General features: G+C 45.1%; 1 protein-coding gene across 2 annotated transcripts; it reads right to left on the bottom strand.

Moving 5' to 3' along the window:
• Positions 1-307: 307 nt before the first annotated feature.
• SLC5A9 (solute carrier family 5 member 9) lies at positions 308-23633 on the bottom strand. Of its 2 annotated transcripts, XM_065655589.1 has the most exons (14): positions 23505-23633; positions 22019-22090; positions 19155-19259; positions 17180-17344; positions 14496-14601; positions 13874-13954; positions 12896-13101; positions 12088-12223; positions 11107-11214; positions 10772-10922; positions 9176-9344; positions 8415-8630; positions 2429-2576; positions 308-516 (listed from the first exon to the last, which is right to left on the bottom strand). In XM_065655589.1, exons 1-14 carry the CDS (start codon positions 23631-23633, stop codon positions 308-310), a joined length of 2001 nt encoding a protein of 666 aa, XP_065511661.1. The 2 variants fall into 2 exon arrangements, with proteins under 2 accessions (XP_065511661.1, XP_065511662.1); XM_065655590.1 differs by lacking the exon at positions 23505-23633 and having other exon boundaries at positions 2459-2576; positions 22019-22048.
• Positions 23634-24017: the final 384 nt, after the last annotated feature.

Raw genomic sequence — 24017 nt, 5'->3', positions numbered from 1 at the left:
GTTGCTTACTGGGCTCGGCTCTGTACCTTTAAAATTGACACCAGGTCTCCTGACTCACATACTGTCCCACACGTCCCCAGCACCCTGGATGTGACCAGTGTTAAGTCTTGGTCACACTATATCTTACAGAGAAACTAAGCCCTGCAGTCATTTCCACCAAGCAGTGGCTCCAGGGAAGGGCTGCGCCAACGCGTGCTGACACCTCCAGGGACCATCATGAGTGTCCTTGTCATCCGATGCCTCCAGCTTAGACATGAAGATAAGGACCTCTGAGAAAAACCAAAGCCACATGGTGCCTGAACCCACCTCAGCCAAAATAAGCCCACAGAAAGACATTAATGGTCAGCAGGAGAATCGCATTAACATCGCAAACAGTCTTCCACCGGGGCTTTTCCTCGATGCTGGTGAGTCTCTGCTCCAGGGCAGCTCTCTCCTCCTGGGACAGGGTGGGCGTGGGGACAGTGGACAGACCGCAGAACCACAAGTAGAGCATTTTCCAGCAGGGAGGCTTGGCTGCTGGGAGAGATGGACCAAAAAATGGGTGTTATCATCTAGCTGGGACTTTTTCCTCCTTTGTTCCTTCCACCTGTTTGGAAGTGCACTGACCAGTCCAGAGTGGGGCCTGAGGTGCACCTTGGATGGGAGATGCCAGATGAGGATGGGAAATGGGAAGGGAAAGTGAAAGCTCTGCCTCAACAATGTGCAGCACAGCCTGATTGTTCATTAGTTAATTAGCAGTCCTCTTCCCCCTCCTCCCCAACCCTGCTTCCATCCACTTTCACAAATTCCTGACAGGATGATGGTCCATTTAGAGATCTCCTGGCTTATTTATTACACATGACATGCCAGATGAAGTATATGTTTTAATTGTCAGCCCTGTGCTGTGTGTATTTCAATGGCTGTTCTTTCCAAATATAACCTTTTTTTGAAATGCAGAATGTCATAAGGCCTTGAAAAAGGTGTTACCCAAAAAAAAACCCCAAACCTCATTAAACTGTCAGCTGCTCTGTTTTGCATTTCCTTGCCCATCATTACTAATTACCAAAATACCAAGACATTTGTTTATAAAAATATGAGCTAGTTAAGTGAACTATGAATTGATGAGAAATAATGCTGAATGGCTGCATTCAACTTAAATCCAAACTTACTCTAATTTGAGAAAAAAATGTTTCTGTACTTGTTCACTTCTGTTTAGCTTGGCTTTAATTGGTACCAATATCCTTTGGACTGACCAGCACAAGGAAGGAGTCAAGAAATCTTGTGTGTATGCCTTTCTTCTGAGTTTTTCGGCTCTGTAACCTTGGAAGGTTAAGCTCAAAACCAGAAAGCTGTGTTCAGTGTGTTCTGTCTGCTCTGAAAAAAAAATGCCTGTGTAGCATCTCCTGCTACTGTTCTGTCTTCTGACAGCTCTTTCAGTTCATTTGACTCTTTTCCTTCCTTCTTATTAAATACCCTTGGTAAGACACAACTATTTAAACAATTTGGGTCTGAGTTTTAATGATGGCTCGTATCCTATGGAAGATGAAAGATACTATTGGCATAATGTAAATGAGAAAACTGAGGCTTGTAGATTTATCCTAGGACATCCATAAAGTGCACATATCTGCTCCCAGTGTTTCATGGTCCCTTCAGACTGTGACACTATTTTGATATAGTATGTTACAGCATCAGTGAAAGAGTTTGGCCAGCAGAGTTCACACAGGAGTAAGGAGGAGGCATCTCTAGCACGTGCACAAGGGTTTTATCTCCTAGCAATGATAAGGACAGGAAGAGATGCCACTGTCATGTGCTGAAAGGTGAAATTACAGAGCCTGCTGTGACTTTCACAGCCCTAGTGGTAGCTGCTGCTTTGGTTATGCCTGCAGTAGTGCTATGGAGCTCCTCGAGATCAGCTTGGTGAGACAGACAGATGCAGTGTCATGGCACAAATCCCCAGTGTCAATGGGTGGAGGAGCCATGTCCCAGCAGCACAGACCTTCACCCTCTCAAGAGATGTCTGTAAGTGGCTGTTGACTCCCATCTCACAAGTCCAGCATACCATTAAGTGTCCAGACATGAAATGCTGAAATAACACTGTGACTTACGCAGAGCTGCACTGGGGTAGTTTGCCTGGGTAAATAGCTTGTTCTAGGGAGGAGGAACATTTTACTGAATGGTGGGTTTTCTTTGTTTTTCAGGAATGACAGCTCTTCTGAACCATTCAGAGGATTGTAACATGAAGGGAAATGCTAGAAAAATATGTTGGAGGATCAAGAACAGCAACACTTTCATTTGTCACATCCTCATAACTGATATACTTGTAAGTACAAGCGCCAACTCCAGTCAATGCAGCAGATGGCCTCTCATGAGCTTTAGAGGGACTTGCATGAGCTCTTGGCTGTGCACTCACATGCACACGAGCGTGCTTGTTCACAGCCGGCCACCCTACCTGCCTCCTCCTTATCGCCTGAATCTGCACTTTCGACCAAGTGACTCTCTCTGTTGGCTGGGTTGATCTGTGCTGCTTCACTCTTGTAATTCTTCAGGTCAATGGCAGGTGCTTTTCTGTGCCTTGTCCACCACGTCAGGCAAGCGAGCTGCAAAGAGGGACACAGAACAGTCAGGTTATTACCTGCCAGTCCCAAAGTGGCACACCAGTTATCTCCCTCTTTGCGGGGCACAAATCCAAGACTGTGCTGAGAAACCTGTTGTGGGGCAATGTTTGTTCCCCCACTTTCTTTCACCTCTCTTCTGCACAGGTACCCACACCCTGGAAAAGAAGGCTGGTACCATCCAGTTGGACCTGAAAAGCTGAGAAAAAGTGTGAATCAATCTAGTTTTTTTCCTTCTATTTTCTTAAATTAACCTATTCCATCCCTGTCTCTACCAGGAATACGCTTTTAGTAGACATTGAAGAAGTAGCTTCCTATTCACTAGGATTACTTGATTGACATTAAATAATGATGATCTGTGTCCAGAATGGCAGCAGTCCAACTGGGAAGGGTAATGAAGTCAATTAAAAAAAAAAAGGAAGCCAACATAACCCTCTCTGGATACAGTCCATCACAGACAGCAATTGTACCTTCAGCAGAGAAAGATCAGCTGAGTGTTGGCATGCAGATGTATGGCCAAAGGGGACACTGGTATTTGAGCAGCTCCTCTGGGACATGGGAAAAGACTTGAGGATCTTGTGTCTCATCTGAGATGCAGGTTTACAGGAAGCTGCACAATGTCCAAACTGTTACAATGTGAACATGAAACCCCACAGTTAGGACAAGCTCACATCAAAGCAGCAACCTGCACTTCCAAACGAGCTGATCTCAGGGCTCACAGTGGGAAAAGCAGCAATATTGCATCTTTGCTCTCTGACTACAAGCATGTGGCCAAGAAGCACAACTGTGTGAACAGACAGAGCCATGATGACAAATATCAAGTCACAATTCGCTGGGAGGATGATACCAAACATTAGACCAACAGGTGTAGTTACAAGTAGGAAAAAATGAGCTCTGGGTACACACTCTAAGACCTGTGTGTCCAAATGCCTTTTCTCTTTGTTGGTTTGGCTTTTTTGTTTGTTTGTTTTCTTAATTCCAGTTTTCTCAATTGGGCCAACACAAGACATTACCTCTCTCTGCAGTCTTTCAGTGAAAGGACCATCGAAAGCCATGAAAGACCATCAGTTCTGGAAATGCTGCTGTGGCTGCTATCTGCTCTGCTTTACAAAATCAGGAGGTCTGAAACTCTTAAGGTAAGTCTGAAAGTCTTCTCCTTCCTAGGACACAGGGAGCACACAGGAGGCATTAATCTTGCAAACCCCACAGTGGCACTTTTGCCAGCTGTGGGGTGGGGTTAACCATCCTAGGGGCTCAGGTCTTTCAATTTAAACCAGGGCTAATGCTTTTCTGGCTGACCACAGCACACCAGGGGAGCCACAGGATGGGACCAGGGCAGCCAAGCTGCAGTGGTGACACTGGGTCAGCCAAAGTCACGCGTCTGGCTGCTGAGCAGCTGCCTCTCTGCTCTGCCCGCTTGGAAATGAACGGGTCACTTACAAAGTGAGTTTAATTTTTGAATTTTACACACACAAATCTAGGCAGGAGTTGCCAGCTGACACAAAATGTTGCATAATTTCCAGAAGATTTATAGCTTTATTTAAATAATTTTCAACCAAGATGAGCACTGGGCAGGGCTAATCTTTCTTGTCACTATGTGCTAAATTGCTTTGATTTGATGATCTTCATCTTTCTCAAGGATTCTTTTTTTTTTCTTTTTTTTTTTTTTTTAATCACTTAGGAAATGTCACAGAACATAGCAAAGTTTCAGAGTATTAAAGGATTTCCAAAACTTTTTTTTCTTTTCCTTGCTCTTCGCATTTGTCACTGACTGACTGTCTCTTCACACTGCAGAAAAATCTGCAAGGGCTGGAATTTACCTGGGGCTCAGACTCTGCCAGACGGGAGCAGTTCCCAATTGAAAGCAGCACAGATGCACAGGTAACCTCATTGCACATCACCCCAGTGACCCACCTAGGAGCTGGTGCTTTGGTTTATTTGGCCATGGCCACCCCGAGGGCTCCTTGGTGAAGCATCACACCCACGCTCCAGCTTCAGGCTCCCCTGGGGTGAGCTTTGGCTGGCTGAATCCTTGAGGTCCCCCTTTCTCCTCTTTGCCGTCACCAGAAGGACCCACGCTGGGGCACACCAGCAGCATTGCATGGCCATGGAGGCCACCACGGGGCTGACTGCTTGACACGTGAAGGGATGGGGAAGGAGACAACGGCGCATTTTCCATGCTTGGAGAAGGCAAGCAAATACATAAATAAGGAGAACTGCTGACCGAGGGAGCTGTGTTAGCAGAATTGACTCAGGCCCAGGGAGCTCCCCACTGCAGAGCTTGGGTTGCAGTGTCTCAGGAGTGCAGGCGTGGATTCAGGCCAGCCAAAGCAGGCTTGGTGTTCTCATGGGCTGTGCTCCTAGAGGAACCACTGAATCCAGATCTCAGGACGCAGGAAAATCATCTCTGACTCCAGAGCACATCAGGTGGAGTTGCCAGTCCATCAGCCTATCTAGGTGAGCCCTGTGACCACCGGGGAGGTGACCTGCTTGTGTAGCACTTGTGCTTTGTGGGCTGTTCCTCTCCCTTTTCATCTTCACATTCTCCTTAGACAAGGGAGTTTGCAAGAGCTAAGCAAAGTTTTTCTTTTGTTGTTTGTAAACTAGAATAAATCCTTCTGTTCCAAAATACCATCTGGCACCTGACAGTTGTGTTTCAGCTTCACAGTCTCAAATTTAATTGTAAGCTCTTTTGCAGGGTTTTCAAGGACGGCGTGACACAATATGGACTACCTACAATGAAGACATATGAACTCTGGAGCATACCAAACAAATTCCTTGCATACTTGTTTTCCAGCACAGCATCAATCACCACAGGGATGGGAGAGAGTCCAAAACAGCAGGAGAAAATGCTACAGCTTGCAATTCTTGGATTGTAATTCATGTAAAGCCAGGCACATTAGCTATACCACTGTAACATCAGATACAAATCTCTTTTCTCCTTTTGCCCATTTACTATCTGAAAAGCATTGAGATTCAATATTTAAAGTTGTCCAGCGTAGAGCCTCAGCTGGTGTAAAGTGGCATAACAGTGCTCAACAGCTGCTCCTGGTCTTTGAAGGCAATGGAGCTATGGTGATTTACATCTGCTGAAGTCTGATCTGTCACTATATTTCCTTGGTTTTTTCTTTGGCAGCTTGTTTTTCTTTTCCTTTTGCTTGACAAAATAGATGGCGTAATTCCCAGCTCTTATACAGTGTCTTTCATCATTACAGCTCCAAGCACTGCACAGGTAAGGGCAAGCAGAACTAGCCCCATGTGATTTTTATGGGGGAAAGATCTGAGGTTCGTGAAGTGAACTGACCAACACATGGGACTGGGAATCCAGGTATCCTCAACCAGGACATCTGCTACCAGCCTCCCCATTTCAGCCACTGTCACGGGGACTTACAGGCTCTTCACCAAATGTTTGCCCACTTGCATGCCAAAACTGAGCAACCGGAGGTCGCTAATGACCAAACACAAAATTGAGGTGCCAGTTTGTCCCCTGAGGGTTAGAGCCTGACACATCCATCCTGGTTTCTACCTCCTGCCCTTCCTTCCCAAAACCTTCCTGTTCTGGAGTCATCTCAAATGAGATGAGGAGACAAGCCCTGCTTGCAGGACATCATGAGAAACCACACCACCAGGAGTGATGGTCCAAACCTACACCTGTGCTCATATCTAGGGCAAAAGTTGGTGTGAGTCTGACTGAGGGAATATGAAAAATAGTGGGTTTACTGCTGCTCACTCAGATTCATGCCAGATAGGCAGCAGCACAGCAATGTTGGCACCCACCTCAGCATAAAAAAAACCCACTTGGCTGTTCTCTGAGGAACAAGGTCAGATCTTTCCTGTTGAAACTGGGGATAAATAGCAGAAACTGAATGGAAATCAGACTAGAAACAAAATAAGGGCAGACTCTCCCATTCCTGCTAAGCTATGGGAAGAGGGAATTAGCTACCCTGTACTGACGCAAATTGCCCAGCAGCCCATCTCATTTTCCTTGTAGTGAGAAGATAATGAGGGTCTGCGGGGACATGGGACATGGATGGTCATCACCATCATCAGGTGATTGATCTGGGTCATTCTGTCCAGCTTCTCACTGCCACAGGCAATCTCATTAATTCTTATTAATTTTTCTTGAACAAAATCTCTTATACAGAGGTCAAATGCAGAACTCAGCACTATGTGCGGTCCACAACCTTCCAAAAAGTTATCCTGAACATCTCTCTTTAGAAAACTTGCCCAAAATAAAGCACAGCCTATGTTTGCTCATGGCCAGCACTGCCCTTTAGCAAGCTCTTCTCCCTCCCTGGCTCTCCAGATGCATCTGGGGCTCAGCCACCACCCCTCATCCTTTGTTGCTCTGGGATAAGTGCAACTGGCCGTTCCAGACAAAATCCTGTCCTCTTGGCTTTCCTCCCTAGACCACTTCCAGCCTTAATCCAGCTTTCCTGAGTATTGGCTCTTTGAAGAATATGTCAGCAAAGGTTCTGTAAGTCCGGCACCTATAAACTCATCTATTTCTACTTAAAATCTCCTCTAAGGAATCTCTCATGACCATAACTTCTGTTTCCCTGATGTTGTTATAGTAGGTCTTCATCCTGAAATCCCTCATTTAAAACCTGGTTTAAATGTTTTTATATCTCTGAGGTGAGACTAAAAAGCCTGTAGGTGCTGTGGCCAGTTTCTTCATTTCCTGAACTGTTGGTATGATATTCACTGTTTGCCAGCGCTATGTTAATGCACCTTATCTTGCTGTTGCTGTGGCAGGGACCACTGCACATGTTTAGTTATCACAGGTCAGATGATGAGTGGGAACTCATTAAACCACAGTAATTAATTGCTGGCAACCATCTGGCCACCCCTGAGCAGTAGTGAACAACGTAAGCAGCAGAACTAATGGTGCCTCCTTGCCAGTATTTCTCTCTCCCATGTGAATCCTCTGATCGCTAATAAAAGCTAAGACTTTATCTCAAAGCAGATACAAAGACAATCTCTCTCTCTCTCCCCGCTCTCCTCTATCTGAGCACCTGCTTTCATGTGATCTTTAGGAGCTGGGTATCTTTGGCACTGCTAACATTCAATTAAACATTGATGGAACTGGTTAATGCTTTACAAGTTATGAGGAAGCAACAGATAGTAAATGCTATGATGGCATCACCCCTCATTCCCTCATGCAGTTAGACAGGAAAAATAGGTCTTTTAGATCTATCCAGTAACCTTTGTTTTGAGGTAGATGGCAGTTTTTTTATATTGACAGCTGCTTTAAACCTTGGGACTGGGAAGTGTTGCTTTAAGGCTTTATTATATAAAGGCTCCCAACTCTGCACCATTTTAATGTGTTAAGTAAAAGAAAGTTGCGCCTGACTCCAAGTTATTAAATGTAATTGAGATCACATTGGGACAAAATGTTATTTTCCTAAATGCCCATGTTGCAAAAGATATTAATCTTGTTTGCCTGCAAGATTGATGCTGGCTCTGCTGAAACAGGGTAGATGCTACAATTAGATAAATTTAATTCCTCCTCAGCAGTGCTCTGTAATATGATTTCATCTCCTTCCCCTTCTTATTTTCTTTTTATTCCAGTTATGATGGGCTGTGGTGTCTGCCCAGCTCTAGGCACAGCATGGGAACTGACACTCAATTTGAAGCACTCGGTGCCTCAGGAAGCATTAACACTGTGCAGCCTGGGGAACAGAGAGCTGAGGAGCAAGGGCTTCTTTGCAGCACATGCATTACATGCCATTTCTTAACCATGGGAGGAAAGGGACAGATTTCAGAGATTTTTGGAAACCAAATGGGGGCTCTGAGAAAAAGGTGCTACTGCAAGTCACTTACCTTTTCTTCAGGGATTGGTGGGGTGCAGAGACTAATAAGGACAATGACAATCGCAGTGAGGACACAAAGGATGAGAGCAAAGTAGAGGTAGTGCAAGTCCTTTAGCACAGCTGGTCGTCTGTCCTCCTCACCACACGATGGTGTGCTATAAATAAACTCCATGATCATCCGAACGAGACCAACAGCCAGCCCAACCATGAGGCCCCAGAAAGCACCCTGAGAAAAAGAAAGCATAAAGAAAAGGTCACTGCAGGTTACTTTTGGTTAAAGTTTTTCCTTATCTTTTTTCTTTTCCTTTTTTAAAATTTTCAGCTCTTTCTTAGATTAAGACCTTTTATGCCTGACGGAAACTCACACTGACACGCATCAAAGGAGGATGTTTTCAGTTAAAAATCCTCACTTTCTGCCCTTGAACATGGAACAGATAGAGAACAGACAAAGCAAGAGTCTCTTCCTAGTAACATGCCTCCAACTAGACTTTGACACATCATCCCTAAAGTGCAGAACAACTTTGCCTTTTGTGCTTTCAGATGAGACTGCCAAGAAGTACCACTTGCAGTGGCTTCTTGGAAGCAAGACACATACACTGGGCTAAGATCCACTAACGCGTGCCAAGGAAAGGCTGTCTAATTGTAACACTTTAGCTGGGCTGGCTTTAAGTTTAAACAGTCTCAAAGGCTACATAGTGAGGGGAGAGTTAGTTATTTATTTATTTTATGAAATTAAATACGTATATCAATTGGTTGTGATAATCCACTTACAGGCTCATTAATCCTCTTGCAGAAGATTGCCAAGATGAAGAGAGCTGTGATGGGTGGGGCTAGATAGCTGGTGACGGACTGAATGTAGTCAAAGAGCTTGCCGCTGTTGGCTGATTGAATGATTGGGATCCAGAGAATACTGATGACTACAAGGATGAGGATAAAGACTCTGAAAGATAAGGATAAAATTATATTATATCTGCAGGTGCTGGAGTCCACCTGAAAATTAAGTTTTGCAACAAAACACACTTCCAATTGCTCTCAGAATCTCCTAAGGAAAAAAAAATCCCCAGATCACTCTCAAGAAGAACATTTCCCTGTGTACACAGGAGAAAACTGTTCTCCTCTGGAAAGTCAATTCAACCAATTCCCGGAGCGAACTTCACAGATTCCAGAGTCAGCTGAGCTAGGACTTGCCAGTCAACATGCATGAGAGATCCACAAGGACATGCTGGCTCCCGCCATAAACTCCATCAGTGCAAGCCCTTCAACCTGGTGTGTCCTAGAGAGTGATACATTCTTCAGAGGACTAGTTCTTGGATGCAACAGAGAGAGGGAGCTGGAAGCTTGCTGAAGCAATCTTTCTGCCACCTTTCCAAGCAGATAACATGCCTTTGCAAATTTCATTTAATCAGCTGCTTATTAAAATTGCTCCTGGGGTCTCAGGTGCATAACATACCCTGTTTCCCTGAAAATAAGACAGGGTCTTATATTAATTTTTGCTCCAAAACTTATTACTTTTTTACATGTATAGCTGCCTGGACACTATTTAAATTGACTTTTTTAATGAACTGTAACTAGGGCTAATTTTTGGAGTAGGGCTTATATTTCAAGCACCCTCAAAAATCTTGGAAAAAATCACACTAGGGCTTATTTTCAGGGTAGGTCTTATTTTCAGGGAAACAGGGTTAACACTTGATCTTTGCACTATATGTTATAGAGGTTTCTCCATATTGTTGAACAAGAGGTAGTTTCTGTCTCACTACTCTACAGTGGTGGATTACGAGATTGCCTGCAGCCTTCACTTACCCCACAACGAATTTTATAAACTTAATGCTCATGACAGAAGAGGAAAAGCACCACAAATATGCACAACGCAGCTTAAATTCTGCTACCAGGAGGAGAAGCTTATCTGTCCCTGATACAATGCAGTACCAAAGCTTACTTGCAAAGGGCTCTATGACTTATTAGAGAGAGCTGGGAGGCCCAGCTCTCTGCATTTTTCTCTGAAAAAAGAGGAGTACTTGCAATGTCTCTTTCCCATCTGATGCAAAAATAACACGCTCTTAAAGACCTCTGGTGACAGCAACTCCAGAGCACCTTTGGCTTTTCTGAAAGTTATATTTAAGGCAGTATTTATGTTAAGTTTAGAGAACAGAGAGGCAATGATCTACCTAGCTCGTTGGTATGCTTAGTGTTTCTCTTTGACCAGGTCTATCTAAGATAGAGCTAGAAAATGTGGTGCTCTTTCCCAGGCTGCATTCCTGTTCTATATTTTAGGCACCAGATTTTTCCTAGTGAGTCCAGACTGAATAATGTAAATACTGCATTAAAAACAGATGATGAAAGCAATGAGACATAAAGAAATGTAAGGACCTGCCCACAATCATCAGCTCCTGCTCCGAAGCTTTTCTGCGGATCCGCTGCCAGATGTCTATAACGAAGAGAGTGCTGCTGCTGTTGAAAATGGAGGTGAGGGAACTCATCAAGGCTGCCATCATCACAGCAATCATCAAACCCCGGAGCCCTGGGGGAGAAAAAAAGGGAAGAAATAATCAGGACTAGACCTTTGGCCTCTCAACATTATTTTTTTCATCCCAACATCTGGTCACCGCAGAACAATCTTCTTATCCTTAGGACGGATAAGGGTGGTCTGATCACCCGTGCAGAGGGGGCTCAAGCCCACTTCCAGAAAGGTAAAAGTTTCTCACCATCAGGCATGAGTTCTATCACAAGCTTGGGGTAGGCAATGTTGGAACAACCCACTGCAGCTCCACAGACCCTCTTACAGATGTCCGGGTCCACGCAGCCCACTTCATCTGTAGAAGACAAGAAAATAACAACAAGTCTGTGTAAACCCCATTGAGCCATAGGTTGTTTAATCCAAGAGAATAAATTGTGATGCCTTGTATGGTTTCATATAAATTCAGACGTGCTGCTAGAATACAGCTAGAATGAGTGGAGCTGAAGAACATTTTACATCGTAAAATAAAGGTGAAACTTCAAGATGACATTTTGCAATTCTATTCAGGGTACAGATATATCTCTCTTGGATGTTGCATAATTGTAATTCTTGATGATTTGTTGTTTGTGGGAACTGGACTGTTTCCACAAACCTGTCAGCTGGGTTACCAAGGGTGTTGCAGGCTGAGTTGCTCCTGTTTTGAGGAAATTTGGGAAAGAGGCACTTGAGACACTTACACTTTCCTCCAGGAGTGGTCCTCCTAACTAGGGTATTCCTCCTGGGAGGTGGTATGCTCTGGAGAAACCAGCAGTGATTGCTCCTTGGGAGACAACGTGAGGGAACTCTTGCTCCTTCACGAAGGACAGATGTTTTGTGTAATCCACCAGGAATGGCATGAATCTGTGCGGCGGACAATTGCTAAAACTCTCACCAAATACCTAATGAAAGTAACCTCAGTCCTTCAGTTGAATGCCATGTCCATAGCATGGAGCTATATACCCCCAATGGCAAAATGTGCCCCATATGGGTAGTTCCAGTTATTTCTGCTACTGTGGGAGCACTGGAAGTGGAGGAAGGACATGGGAACATCAGTGTACAATAGGGGTATATACAAGTGTGCCCGCAGGACAGCGGAGTTTCTGAGGTGTAAAAGTGCTGGAGGACCTGCGTGGGATTAATGGTCATGGCATGTGTAAAGCCCAGTGGCAAGGAACATGGGAAGGCTTACCTGGGTAAAGAGCTCTGCTGATCATTCCTGGCATGACAATGAAAAACATAGGGAAGATTTTCAGATATCCTCCCAGCACCGATCCACCTTTGGCATGGGAGAGGTTCTTGGCAGAGAGAGACCTCTGGACTATCACCTGCAATCAGAAAGGGAGCAGAGAGTAAAACAGAAGCACTATAGAGAGAGCTGGATCCTTACTCTCTGTCTCTTTCCTTCTCATGGGTGACTTTTACCCAGCAGGATCCCAGGGTATTTTGCATGCCAATGGCACCTTTCCCATCTCGGCTGACTGCAGCCTGCTGCCGCTGCTCAGAGCTATGGGAGAGGGCAGCATGGAAATTTCCTTTACAGGAATCATTGTGCCCTTGACTGAAATGAAGCTACCTTTGTGACTGGAAACAGCAGCTGTAAGGCAGCAAGAGACAAGGAAGGAAGCAGACTGTGAGTGTTTTGGTAAAAGTTCAGTGGTGGGTTTTCATAATTATCCCATCACGGTGCACAAAAGCACTGTGCCTTAAGAAATAAATTGCTTGTAGCTTGGAAAGGAATAAGAAATGTGAGACCTCCGGGAATATGAACGGCTTGTCTGGAGGTCTACACAAGGTCACTGCAGACCCAGGTCTAGATCCATATTTTCATATCCTTGTCACACTAACTGCATGAAGACCCCTGGTACTCACCAGCCCACAGTGGGATATACTCCTGCACAGTGAGACAGTCACGTTTCAGCTCACAGATCCACAAACTGAGGACTGCACTGGAAATAACAGTGCGGTGGTTTGCCTAGAGAGGGAAGGTCTTTCTTTACCTGGTCAGTGCACCAGCACCAAAGAGCCAGCACAGAGAGCCCAAATATAAGGCCAGGCCAAGGAATGTCTCCTGTGACTGGATCCCTGAACAGATGAAAGGCATCCGCACGTGGGAGGTGACAGGTTGTGTTTGGGACTATGATCTTCGGTATTGCTGTGCTGTATTTCTCCTGAAGTCCTTCATACCAGCCAACTTTTTCAAATCCTGAAAAGAAAATGCCAGCGATTTAAGGTCTGGTGCTCCCTGCAAAGTTATTTCCTTATCAGAGTCTCATGATTACTTTTCTCCTATCTTCCTCTCATCTCCTTTCTTTTCGTTCCACCCTCGCTTTTGGCAGTCAAGGTTTCTACAGGAGTCAGTTGCATTTTGCCCAGAGTCTTTGTGATTTTAACAGTGCATCCTGGAAGAAGATCACTGCAGGAAAATCTCCATTATCCTAATTCCCGCCATGTCCTCAGCATCTAGCCTTTGCTCATAAGCCCTCCAAGACCTGCAGCAAGAAGGTATGACATTAAACAGATATATCTCTATTTCTGTTTGCCAAGAAGGTTTAAAAAAGACTAGTGATGGTCAATTCCTTCTTGCTTTTTTATTTTTTTATAATGCGCAGTTATGCCCAGATGAATGCACATTAACTCCCAAAGTCAACAGGGAAAGTCAGCAGAATTACTCTGAATTTACATGAGCACAGTGAGAGCTGAACTTGGCTCTGGGAATGCAGTGTTGCAAGCTCCTTGGCAACTCCAGGGAAACCCAAAGCAGCAAGGTGGTTATCCAGAATCTCACTTCCATACAGTTAGTGCAAAGGATGAAGCAAGTCTGACGACTTGGAGAATAAGAGTTGTGCTGGCACCACTTCTGTGAGTGGTTAAAACTCATTGCTGTACCATACATGAAAGGATGAGGTACCGTGCTAAGATCTAATAGCTTTGGCACCATTAAACTGATCTATGATGCCACTGCAGGTTCCCCTTACCTATGAACATGAGGGCCAAAGCTCCCAGCACCATGATCAGGGTCTGCAGCGCATCTGTGTATATCACAGCCGTTAAACCACCTGTCAGGAGAACCAGAGACAACAGGGAGAGTGTGTCACCATGTGCAATGAAGCAGGTCCCTTACCTGGAAAAAGGCTCTCCTTGACCCAGCGCTGTGATTTCAGGACAGATCCACTGTGAGAACCTGGCATGGAGCTGGTCCCCTGGACCTTATAGCTGTCACAAGCCCTTCATTTAGGAATGGCCTGAAGGGCTTCTCCATGTTTGTGAGAAGATGTAGAGGCAGTTCAGCATCTCAATGTCTGAAGATGCTAATGTTGAAAAAAAAAAAAGAAAAAAGAAAAAAGAGCAAATCTGGCCAGTGGTAACTATCTGCACAGAGGGAGCCAGGAGCCTTCTGTAATGTTAGAAAAATCTCTATGAAGCAGTGATGTTTCCCTTGAGCCAGAAGGGGAAGAGGAGAACAGCCAGAGGTGTCCAACAGCTGGGAGTGACAGGGCAGGTGCTACCAGGACCTGAATACTTTCCCCTATGTAGCAAAGAGGAAACTTAAATCCTAGGCTCCAGTTTATAGCATTTCTTTTAAAATAAGCTATTTACCAGCTATGGTGTAGACAGCAGTCACTGCTAGCAAGACCACAGTGGACAAGTAGAGGTTCCAGCCCAAAGATATTTGGATGAACAATGCTCCGGAAAAAATGTCGGTCTGGAATAAAAAAAAACCAAACAAACAACAAAAAGACCACAAACAAAACAAGGGCAGTCTGGCATTAGTAATGCTTTGTGCAAGTGAAATCTAATAAAGCAGCCTGCAGCCCTCTGAGGCTGAAAGCATTGAGAAGGGAGGACACCACGAAGGTGAAGTGGAGGAGAAGGAGAGAGCATGGGGCTGTTGTCTGTGAACCTTCGTGTTCTCGGGGTAAAGAAAGTCCTTCCTCCAGGTCAGAGATCTCAGCACCCAGGAGCTTGGGCAGCAGGAGGATGAAAATCAAGATCCCACACCAAGAGACTACAAAGCAACCAAAGGACTGTCTTACAGGCAGACTTCATGGCATGTAACCCTCCCTGGCACAGACATGTATTGGTGGAAATTGCCACTCCTTTTGCTGACTGTGAAGACCTCCGTGGGGAGCAGGAGCCAATGTATCCACAGGCAGATACATGAGAGAAAGGGGGATAAATAGCAGAGACCGGGTTCTTCCCAAGACTACGTCTTGGTGGCCTAGTGGCCAGGAGATATTCAAGCTTGAAAAAAAATCTTAAAGAATCATTGATGTCTTGTGCCATGATTTATTTATCTGAAAAGGTCAACAGCTTGCTTTTCTATTCATGCAGCTCAACATACTAGAATGACTCCAGCAAAACAGGTTATACCTGCAGAGAACCTCACTAGAAATACAGAAACTCCTATCGGCTCTGTTTTGTTTGGCTCTGCTGGCAGAGTGAGTGAAACCAGAAACTGGGCGAAACCTGGAATTATACAGATAACATCATTCAAATGCAGGTGATATGGGAGATGCGTATGTTGAGAAATCGATTTGAAGGACACCTGCAAATCTGGTATAGGGTGAGATACAGGCAAAGACACTTGCCAAGGGAGACAGAAGGGATGGGGCAAGATTTCTATTTGCTGTGCCTGAAAAAAGCACCTTAAAAACAAGCACCCAGTGCAACTCCTGACCTCTGCAACCCTGAGACAGGACAAACACTGTCAGTATACCACAGAAACCACCATGATTTCTGCTTTTTGACTTCCCAGCAGGAAATACAAACACCTCTGTAGCCATGCAGGATCAGTCCTTTGACAGCACTGTTTATTGAGATCTCTGTTTTTCTTTGTGAGCAGAGAAGACTCTGCAAAGCCCTAGTTGCTAATCTATGTTTGGGCAAAAAGCACAGAGAGAAAAATCCTTCTTGTAACCAACTGCCTGCTGTCCAGCCAGCCGCTAAATGAGCTCTCCACAAACAATAGCATTGCCTAATAGAAAGCACCTGTCATGCCCATAAACACCAGCCACATCCGTCAGCCACGCGTGAATTAGCTGCACAGAGAAATCACTGAGATGAAACAGCAGTGACTGAGGCCAGGGTCCTGTTATGAAAGGCATAGGCAAAAACTGCTCTGCTGAAGGTCATTTTGAAAGACTGGTCTGTTTTTTTCCACATACACTGACTGTGCAGCTGTGCACATCGTAGTGCTGTTGCAGGAGAGATCCTCCACTTACCCCTCAAGGGTACACATGCTTCAAACACCTCTTTGCAAGACCTCATCCTGAGCAATGCTTCAATCCCACAGAACTAATCTCCTGGAGGCAGTGGTGACAGCAATGGGTGACATGACCAAGAGCTGGCCATTAGAGAAGGAAATCTATCCCACATTCCCAGCCTGGAACTCCTCTTAATGCACCTCCCAAGACCTGGGACACAATAAGCCTGGGAGAAGGACTCTGAAGCCAGCTGCCAAAGGGATAGGGGTGCCTCATCTGTCAACGTCTTCCAAGGCAACTTGACATCTAAATACTTCAGCAGGGACTATTGAAAACTGACTCATACTGGCCATGGGACAATCAGCTGGAGACAGCACACTGACTCCTCTTTCTCCAAGGGCACAGGTAGTTCTTAGCATAAGTTCTGCCTCTTCATTAATGGCATTTAAATGAAGGGAAATACCCAGTAGCTTACACTGGTTTTTTGGCTACCAGCTGGGTACAATGCTACAAGCAATCTAGGAAAGATGCTGAGTTTTGTGTTAAGCCAGAACCTACCTCTCTTTCACCATACAGTTTTTATACAACACAAGTGACAGGAAGAGAGCGGAATAACCATAACATGCTTAATGCTGAAAACTAAGCTACAAGAACAACAGCAGATTTATGATAATTTAACAGAATTTCACATCTACAAGATGCAGCCAGCCAGATCCTCAGATGGGGTAATGCTGCAGCTCCCGTGTCTACATCACCTAAGGTTTGAGCTGACAGAAGAGGAAAAGCAGAGAGACAGCTCAGGGTATTTATAATGTTTAGTAATTAGCTGCCATATCCCTGTAAAGTTCTCACTGTGCATCATTGTTTAGCGAGGGCTCTCTTAGGATAAGTCTCCATGATCAATACAGAGGCAGGTATTTACCTGAGCAAAGCAGGACACTAACACATTGCTACTGTTTCTGGTGGCTGAGCTGGTCCTTTCAAGGACATCTGAGTTATCTCTGAGCAGCTCTGCATTGTACTAGGGTGACCTATCACTGCCCCAGACACAAGGGTTGCGTTCAATTGGATACATACGGATATCTTGGTGAATATATAGAGAATGAGGGACAGTACGGACATGTAGATTTGTATCCTCTGCCCTCCAAATCTCTTCTGCAAGTATTCAGGCATGGTGACAACTCCTGCTGCGATGTAAACAGGCACAAAGATCCAGCCAAGAGCCAGAAGTGCCCAGGTAGCCTGTTAAGGAGACAGAAAAAATAAAGGTATATGATTCAACACATGGGAATGTCCTTCTCCTCTGCTCCTTTTAAGTGGACATCCTAAGAAAGCAGAAGGGTACAGTGCCATGCAATATATTTGGGAAGCAGTCTGACTTTTTCTCCTTGCTCAGAAAATAGGATGGCAATAGGGGAATTATTTTAATATAATTAGAAACTTTTGAAGTTCTCCTCCTAAATCCTGTGTCTCTCTGTCATGGGTGGCACATCCTGTACCATCTCCTGGTCTTTTGGGCAAGATGGTATACTCTGTTGCTCTGGATCTCTGAAGGGTGATGTTGTATTTGGTGGCCTTTGAAACCACTGATGCTGTGGCAATGAAGAGTTAAGTGATTCAGAGGAGGATGGGAGCATCTGTTTGTTGCTTGATTAGCAAGTGATGAGGCTGAGGCAGCAGACTGTCCCTGCAGAGCATAAAAATAAGCAACAGCAAGACTCTGCCGGGATGCTCTCCTTGCAGGCTGACGCAGATGTGCTTGTGTTGCTGGTAGATAAAAGGGCAGTTCAGTTGCTTTGCCACAGGTAAAGGGTCTTTTGGAAGGCATAAGGGCATCTCCCATAATGTATTTCTTCTCTGAAACCCAGCAAAAGCCCAACAGGAGATCTTGAATGTAAATAAAGCCATTGGATTATCAAACCTCACTTCCTGGCTGTCTCAGGCCATTATCTTCTATCCAAGTACCTTATGTTAGTCCAGATTTTACTTTGATCAGTTATTTAAGTTATCAGAAATGAAAATGATCCCTGTGAGCAGAGGTTGTGAGTGACTGAGGAGAACAGCCATGGCTCCTGCAGTGGCAGGGACTGGCTTAGGTAAAAGATGCTCACATGATCCCTGCAGCTGAGTGATGTCCCATTGCAAAAGGAGAGAATAATGGCATATCTAAGGTCCATTTCCAACCTGAAAGAAATTAATCTAAACTCATGAAGTTAGATTTGCCCTGACATACAATCTTGTCTTCATGGGTTTCTAAAATAACTTGAACAGATTTACTTAAAGTACAGCAATATTGGTACGTCCTACATGCACCAGGCTGAACACAGGCTCTGGTTTCTTCACAAAGGACTTAAAGGTGATCCTAATGGTTTAGAGAGGCAAAAAAAAAAAGGTGCAGTGAATAGATATCCCAAGAAAGAGCTTTTGGTGGCACTATCAGCAGTCATCACTACCAGTGATGTTTATTGTGAGCCTGGCACTAATCTCACTCCTCATCACTGCAGCTGAGAAATTTCATTAGCATCACACACAAAGAGCCTGGTTTTCATGCTCTGTGTGGTATCTGTGGTAATTTTCCAGGCCACTTCAACAGGGCAGAATGAGTCCTGCTTTCACACCCAGGTATTCACCCCAGAGACATCACATTTTGGCAGCTGCCAGGTGAATGCGGTGTTGCTGATTCTCATGGGTTTAACACTGAATTTAAGAGCAATGCTGCTTTTTTTCAAACTTCCTGTACCCGGAATCTTGTGATTATCTAAGTAGCTTTTCAGCATTCATTATCTTTTATTTTAATCTTGATGAGTACAGACTAAAGCTTAGAAATATGGCCATGTGCTTCTGGGAAGGTCAAAGAGCTAATAATTCTAGTGGATTCCACTTAAAGTAAAATAAAGATCTCATGTTTTTAAGGCTGTCTGAATGTCTGGAGGTTTCTCTCCTGAGGCTTGAGAACTTGTAGTTGCTGATACTGTTAGCATCTGATTTTGGGGACAAACACCCAGTCCCTTTGTAAACAGTGACATCTTAGTTGACAACACAACTGACTTACATTCCACTCAAAGCCCCCAACAGCAAGGCCCCCAGCTGCTCCAGTGCCAGCCAGGCCGATGAATAAGCCACTGCCCACGTTACTTGACATCAGGGATGCTCCAATCTGAAACACACAGCACAGGCACAAAACCCAGGAAATCACCTTAAGGAACTTCTGTATCAGCCTAAGCATTTCCCCCACGCGTTCTCTTTCCCCAGGGCCTTGTCTCCTTGTAGGTAGGTAGCTGGGTGCTAAAGGAAAGTTGCATTTTCCTCTTAAAGAAAACTATGTTTTTATATGTTAAAGTGGGTATGCCCACTCCCACCGCCCCCACTCCAATGCAAAGCCTAATCTCAGAATTGGAATTAAATTTGTCAGTGGTTCTCTGGAGATACATGCCTGTTATGGGGGCTACAGCGGGGTGAGGTAAGTCTGGTGGCAGCCACAGATACCTCAGTGTCCATGAAACTTGATGGATTTCTCCATTCCCTGGTTACTCAGCCAGCTACCTGCCTCCTCGAACCCTGCTGACCCTTGGTCTATCTCTCCATGTCTTCACAGAATCATAGAATGTTAGGCATTGGAAGGGACCTCGAAAGATCATCCAGTCCAATCCCCCTGCCGGAGCAGGAACACCCAGATGAGGTTACACAGGAAGGTATCCAGGCGGGTTTTGAATGTCTCCAGAGGAGGAGACTCCACAACCTCCCTGGGTGGCCTGTTCCAGTGTTCTGTCACCCTCTTCTGTCTTGCTGAAACCTCTTTTAAGTCATGCACTGAACATGCATGTGGTGGTTTACACAGCCAGGGTGACAACAGTGCTCTCCTGGAGCTCCTCCTAAGGGAGGAGATTCCTGAACCACAGCAAGGACAATGACGGGAACATGCAGGCCTTTTGTGTGTAATGTCTACACAAAGGTTCAACAATATTCAGCTCTGCAGTAGGCTGGAACATGCCGATGCCTCTGGTTAACTTTAACTGTAGGCTGTCCCTACCATGGCTCATTGACACCCTAATTAGAAGAATGCAAGCTCCAAGGTGCTTTAAACAGAGCAAAGACTATCTGACTTAATTACTACTTTTATTTGGAATAAAGCCTCCCTTCCTTTCTGTATGTCAATGCTCTGTCTTTCTCAGGGTTAAACAAGAAGTTACTCAAAGGCAAAGACTAACCCTTTTGTCTCCAGAGAAAGTTTCGTTTTAGCCACATCACGTACAAGGAGCTTTTCTCTCCTTAGTACTGCTAAACGTGAAATAAAGAATGATGGAATTTGATCAGCTTCTCATCTTTGAGCAAGGTAAAACATTAATATGGCATCAGCACCCACACTGATTCCTGCCAACAGCTCTGCCTTCTTGTCTAAGAAAACTCCTGATTAGAGAGCTGGCTGCTGCAACACGAATTTGCAACTGAGGTGGGGACTGGTGCTCTCAAAAGATGTAAACAGTTTTCCTGATATCTATATCAGACACAGAAATACGAAAGCTAGATTGCACAGGAGCAGCAATGTAATATCAGGGTTTAGTTGAGGCTGCCTAACACACAGCAGAAACCTGTCACCACTGAAAAAAAAAATACATGTAAGCCAGTCATGTACTCAAGGTGAAGGCCATGGGGAGCTGAGCCTGCAGGAGTGCTGCAGAGGTGGAATCAGCTCTCTGACAAACAAAATTGAAAAGTGAACAGCATTAGAGGCTGCTTTGAACCTAGAAAAGTAGGTCAGGTTTGCCAAGAGCCAGCCTGTATACAACAGACTCTGTGGCCACCTGTGTTTGGAGCCAAAAGCAATAAAAATGTTGTTTTGTTGGGGTTTGTTTTGGTTTGTTGTTTGGTTTGTGTGTGGTTTTTTGGTTTTGTTTGGGGGGGGTTTTTTGGTAGTTTTTAGTTGGTTGGGGGTTTTTTTTGCCTTTTTTTTTTTTTTTTTAAGAATGTCATTGGGGGAAAAATGTTCCATTTTAGTATCTTTTAGTTTTTCTCCTCCTAATGAGAGAAAACCATCAAGTTAAGCTTTTCTATTAAATGTCGCCTGGCTGAGACAGAAGTATAAAGAACATTTAAGAAATAACAGATTTTAGAGAGGTGTATGTGTCTCTGATGGAAGAGTTTCAAAATCTAGCCTAGTGAATTTATGGGCAATGTACATCCAAAGGAAAAAAAAAGTACAGTGTTTTGGTTGAGAAGTGCATTCCTTTACCCATGACTCACTGGAGAGATAAATGGTGCTAGAGTCTGGCATTGGCTGAGAAGAATCTTTATTCCTGTGGTGTTTTTATTCCTTTCAAACTTTAAATTATCTTTATAGGTACCTTTCACTCCCAAGGAAAGGCACCTTCAATAGATTTTTTTTTTCTTCATAGTGAAGATTTATACTTCAGTGGTTTGAAGTTTATATCTTTTGCATCGTTAGCCAATAATTTCAACTTTACTCTAAATAGCAAGGGCTCAGAAAGTCCTGGGCTTTGGGATTATTTTTTTCTTCAGCCTCTAAATGTTTTCCTACTGGATAGCACATTCCTAGATTACCTAGTGCTCTCTTGGCTTGGGGACAATGGTATCTTTGGTGAGTTGGGGCCAGAGAGTTTCAAACCCAGCCAGGCAGCCAGCACTCCCTCACTTCCACCAACGCGAACATTTTTATTGCTGACTGTAGCAGAGTAATTGAGAGTTGTAAAAAACCTGCAGATGCTAAACTATCCTTTTGGCCCGGCAGCTCCACGCTATAGCCCATTAGCAAAGCTGCATGGGATGATTTCTGCTGGATCCTCTTCATGCCAAGACTACAGTCAATACATGCGGACTAGATTCCCTCACTAGACCTGCCCTCCTTACACCTGGAATTGCTTTGGAACCATGAGAAACAGAGGGACTCATTTCACTCACAGGCCACCAAGTCATGGATCGTCCAGCCAGGAAATAGCCTCCAATGGTCCCCCGGCTTGCTCGGATCGATGACTGGAAGCACAGAAAAAAGAAAAGCGTTTTCCTCCATTCGCCCACCCTCAAGTCAGACCCAACACCCATCTCAGTAGCCTTGAAACATCCTGTTAGCAACCACTTGCACCACTTGAGTCCTACTCCCTTGGGTGTCACTGTGGTCAACTGGCTTGCCCTACTCATAGCAGCACAAGTAGAGCACTGGTCTGACACAGGCTGAAGCATGGCCCCTGTGAAACACATCTGATTTTGAGAATTCTAGGGGTTTGGCTGCTCTCAGCCATGTGAAGACACATGTATGCACCTCCAAGAAAGGTTGTCCTGCTTCTGACTATGGTATGAATTAAGAGGAAGCATTCCCCTCCTCACTGTACAGCACCCCTAGCAAAATAATAATTATTAATAATAATAGCCAAATAAGGGAGAACATGGCAGGGGTGAGAATCAGAGGAAAATCCTGTATCCCATGGGATGCCATCAAGGCCTGCATTTAGGCAATGCCCTGCCGCAGCTCCTGCTGCCTTGCCTCTTCCCACTGCTGTGGATTCAGGGTTTCCAGCAGCCCCACACTTGTATGGCCACATCACACAGCCCCATCCAGGAACTGCATGAGAACTGCAGGGATTTCAGGAGCAATAGGATGTCCATAGGCCAGCAAGCCCCCCCGATGTGGCTGAGGCTGACTGCGCTTGCTGTTTGCAGCAACCAGGAACTTGCAGTCAAGCACCATAGTAAAATGGTTTGCTGCAAAATGCCTGTGCACATGGAAGCAGCCACACTGGTGAGCAGCACTGCCAGCCTGCCAGGAGAACCCTCAATGCCTGGTCTCAGCATCAGCTCCAAAAATTGTTTTGTGTATCTGTTAAGTATGCCAGTGCTTCACCCAGTGCCTCTGCCTCTATGTGAAGGTTTCTGGTAGTTCAGCTTTGGAAAGAAGCTGCCTGTACCTATTTAATGACACCTCCTTAAATGTACCCATTGGGAATGAGAAAAAAAACCACTTCAGTCAACCAGAATACTGGAGGTCTCTGTGAAAGGGGTCTTTTCAAAGCAATGTGAACAAATAATCGGTAACAATCTTTCCAAAACTTTAAAAAAATCTTATTTCAGCCATCTTCCCACCTCAAACCTTGGCTTTTCCCTTGCCCTTGCCCCCTGCCTGACCACACCCCAGTGTAAGAGCACTTTGCAGCATGGAAGGTAGACATCATGCCCAGAACAACCTTCAGGGAATGACCCCTTGGTTGTCCCCACATAGAGGTAGTGGTGAGAGCTCACAGAAAGATCAGTGTCCTCCCACAAACCCACTCAATAGGCCATGGGATAACAGTGTGGGCAGAGGATGCCCTTTGCAGGCCCACAGGAGGGGACTAGGGAGGATCAAAGACTCTCCATCTCAGGCAAAGTAAACCCAGTCACCCAGGGGACTCACCCATATCCCAACGATGAGGACAAAGGCGAAGTAACAAACCACGACGACGATGTCTGCCACCCCAAAGGCCACTGTCATGTCCCCTGGCAGCGCGGGCAGATCCCTGGAGGCTGGGGTTGGCTGGCTCATGGTTGTGAGCAAACTGCTGATTTTCTCACTCACACTGGACTTTGGTGCACATTGGCCTTCATCGCTTTCCTTGCAATAATTAACAGAGGGGAGAAGGTGAGAGCAGCCAGTGGAAGCCAGGCAGAACAGTGGCTAACATTTCCCAGCAGAGGCTGTGGCTCCATGGTTCATCAGTGAGGACCTCACCATAGCGCTGGGATGTGAGCATCCCTCCTGGCTCCTCCTGCATCCTTTTACCAGCAGTCCCCTCTCCTGCCCATTTACCCACTGGTGACAGCCACTGGGATGGCAAATAGATAAGCATCAAATTGTCTTGTTCCTCCCTCTTTCACATCACTCTCTCTGCAGCATCCTAGAGAGGAAATGTCCTCCTAAGAGAAGCTG

This window comes from Caloenas nicobarica, chromosome Z, assembly GCF_036013445.1.
Source record: "Caloenas nicobarica isolate bCalNic1 chromosome Z, bCalNic1.hap1, whole genome shotgun sequence".
Taxonomy (NCBI): domain Eukaryota; kingdom Metazoa; phylum Chordata; class Aves; order Columbiformes; family Columbidae; genus Caloenas; species Caloenas nicobarica.
Note: the sequence above shows the minus strand (reverse complement) of the source record. Positions and strands in the feature narration are given on the sequence as shown.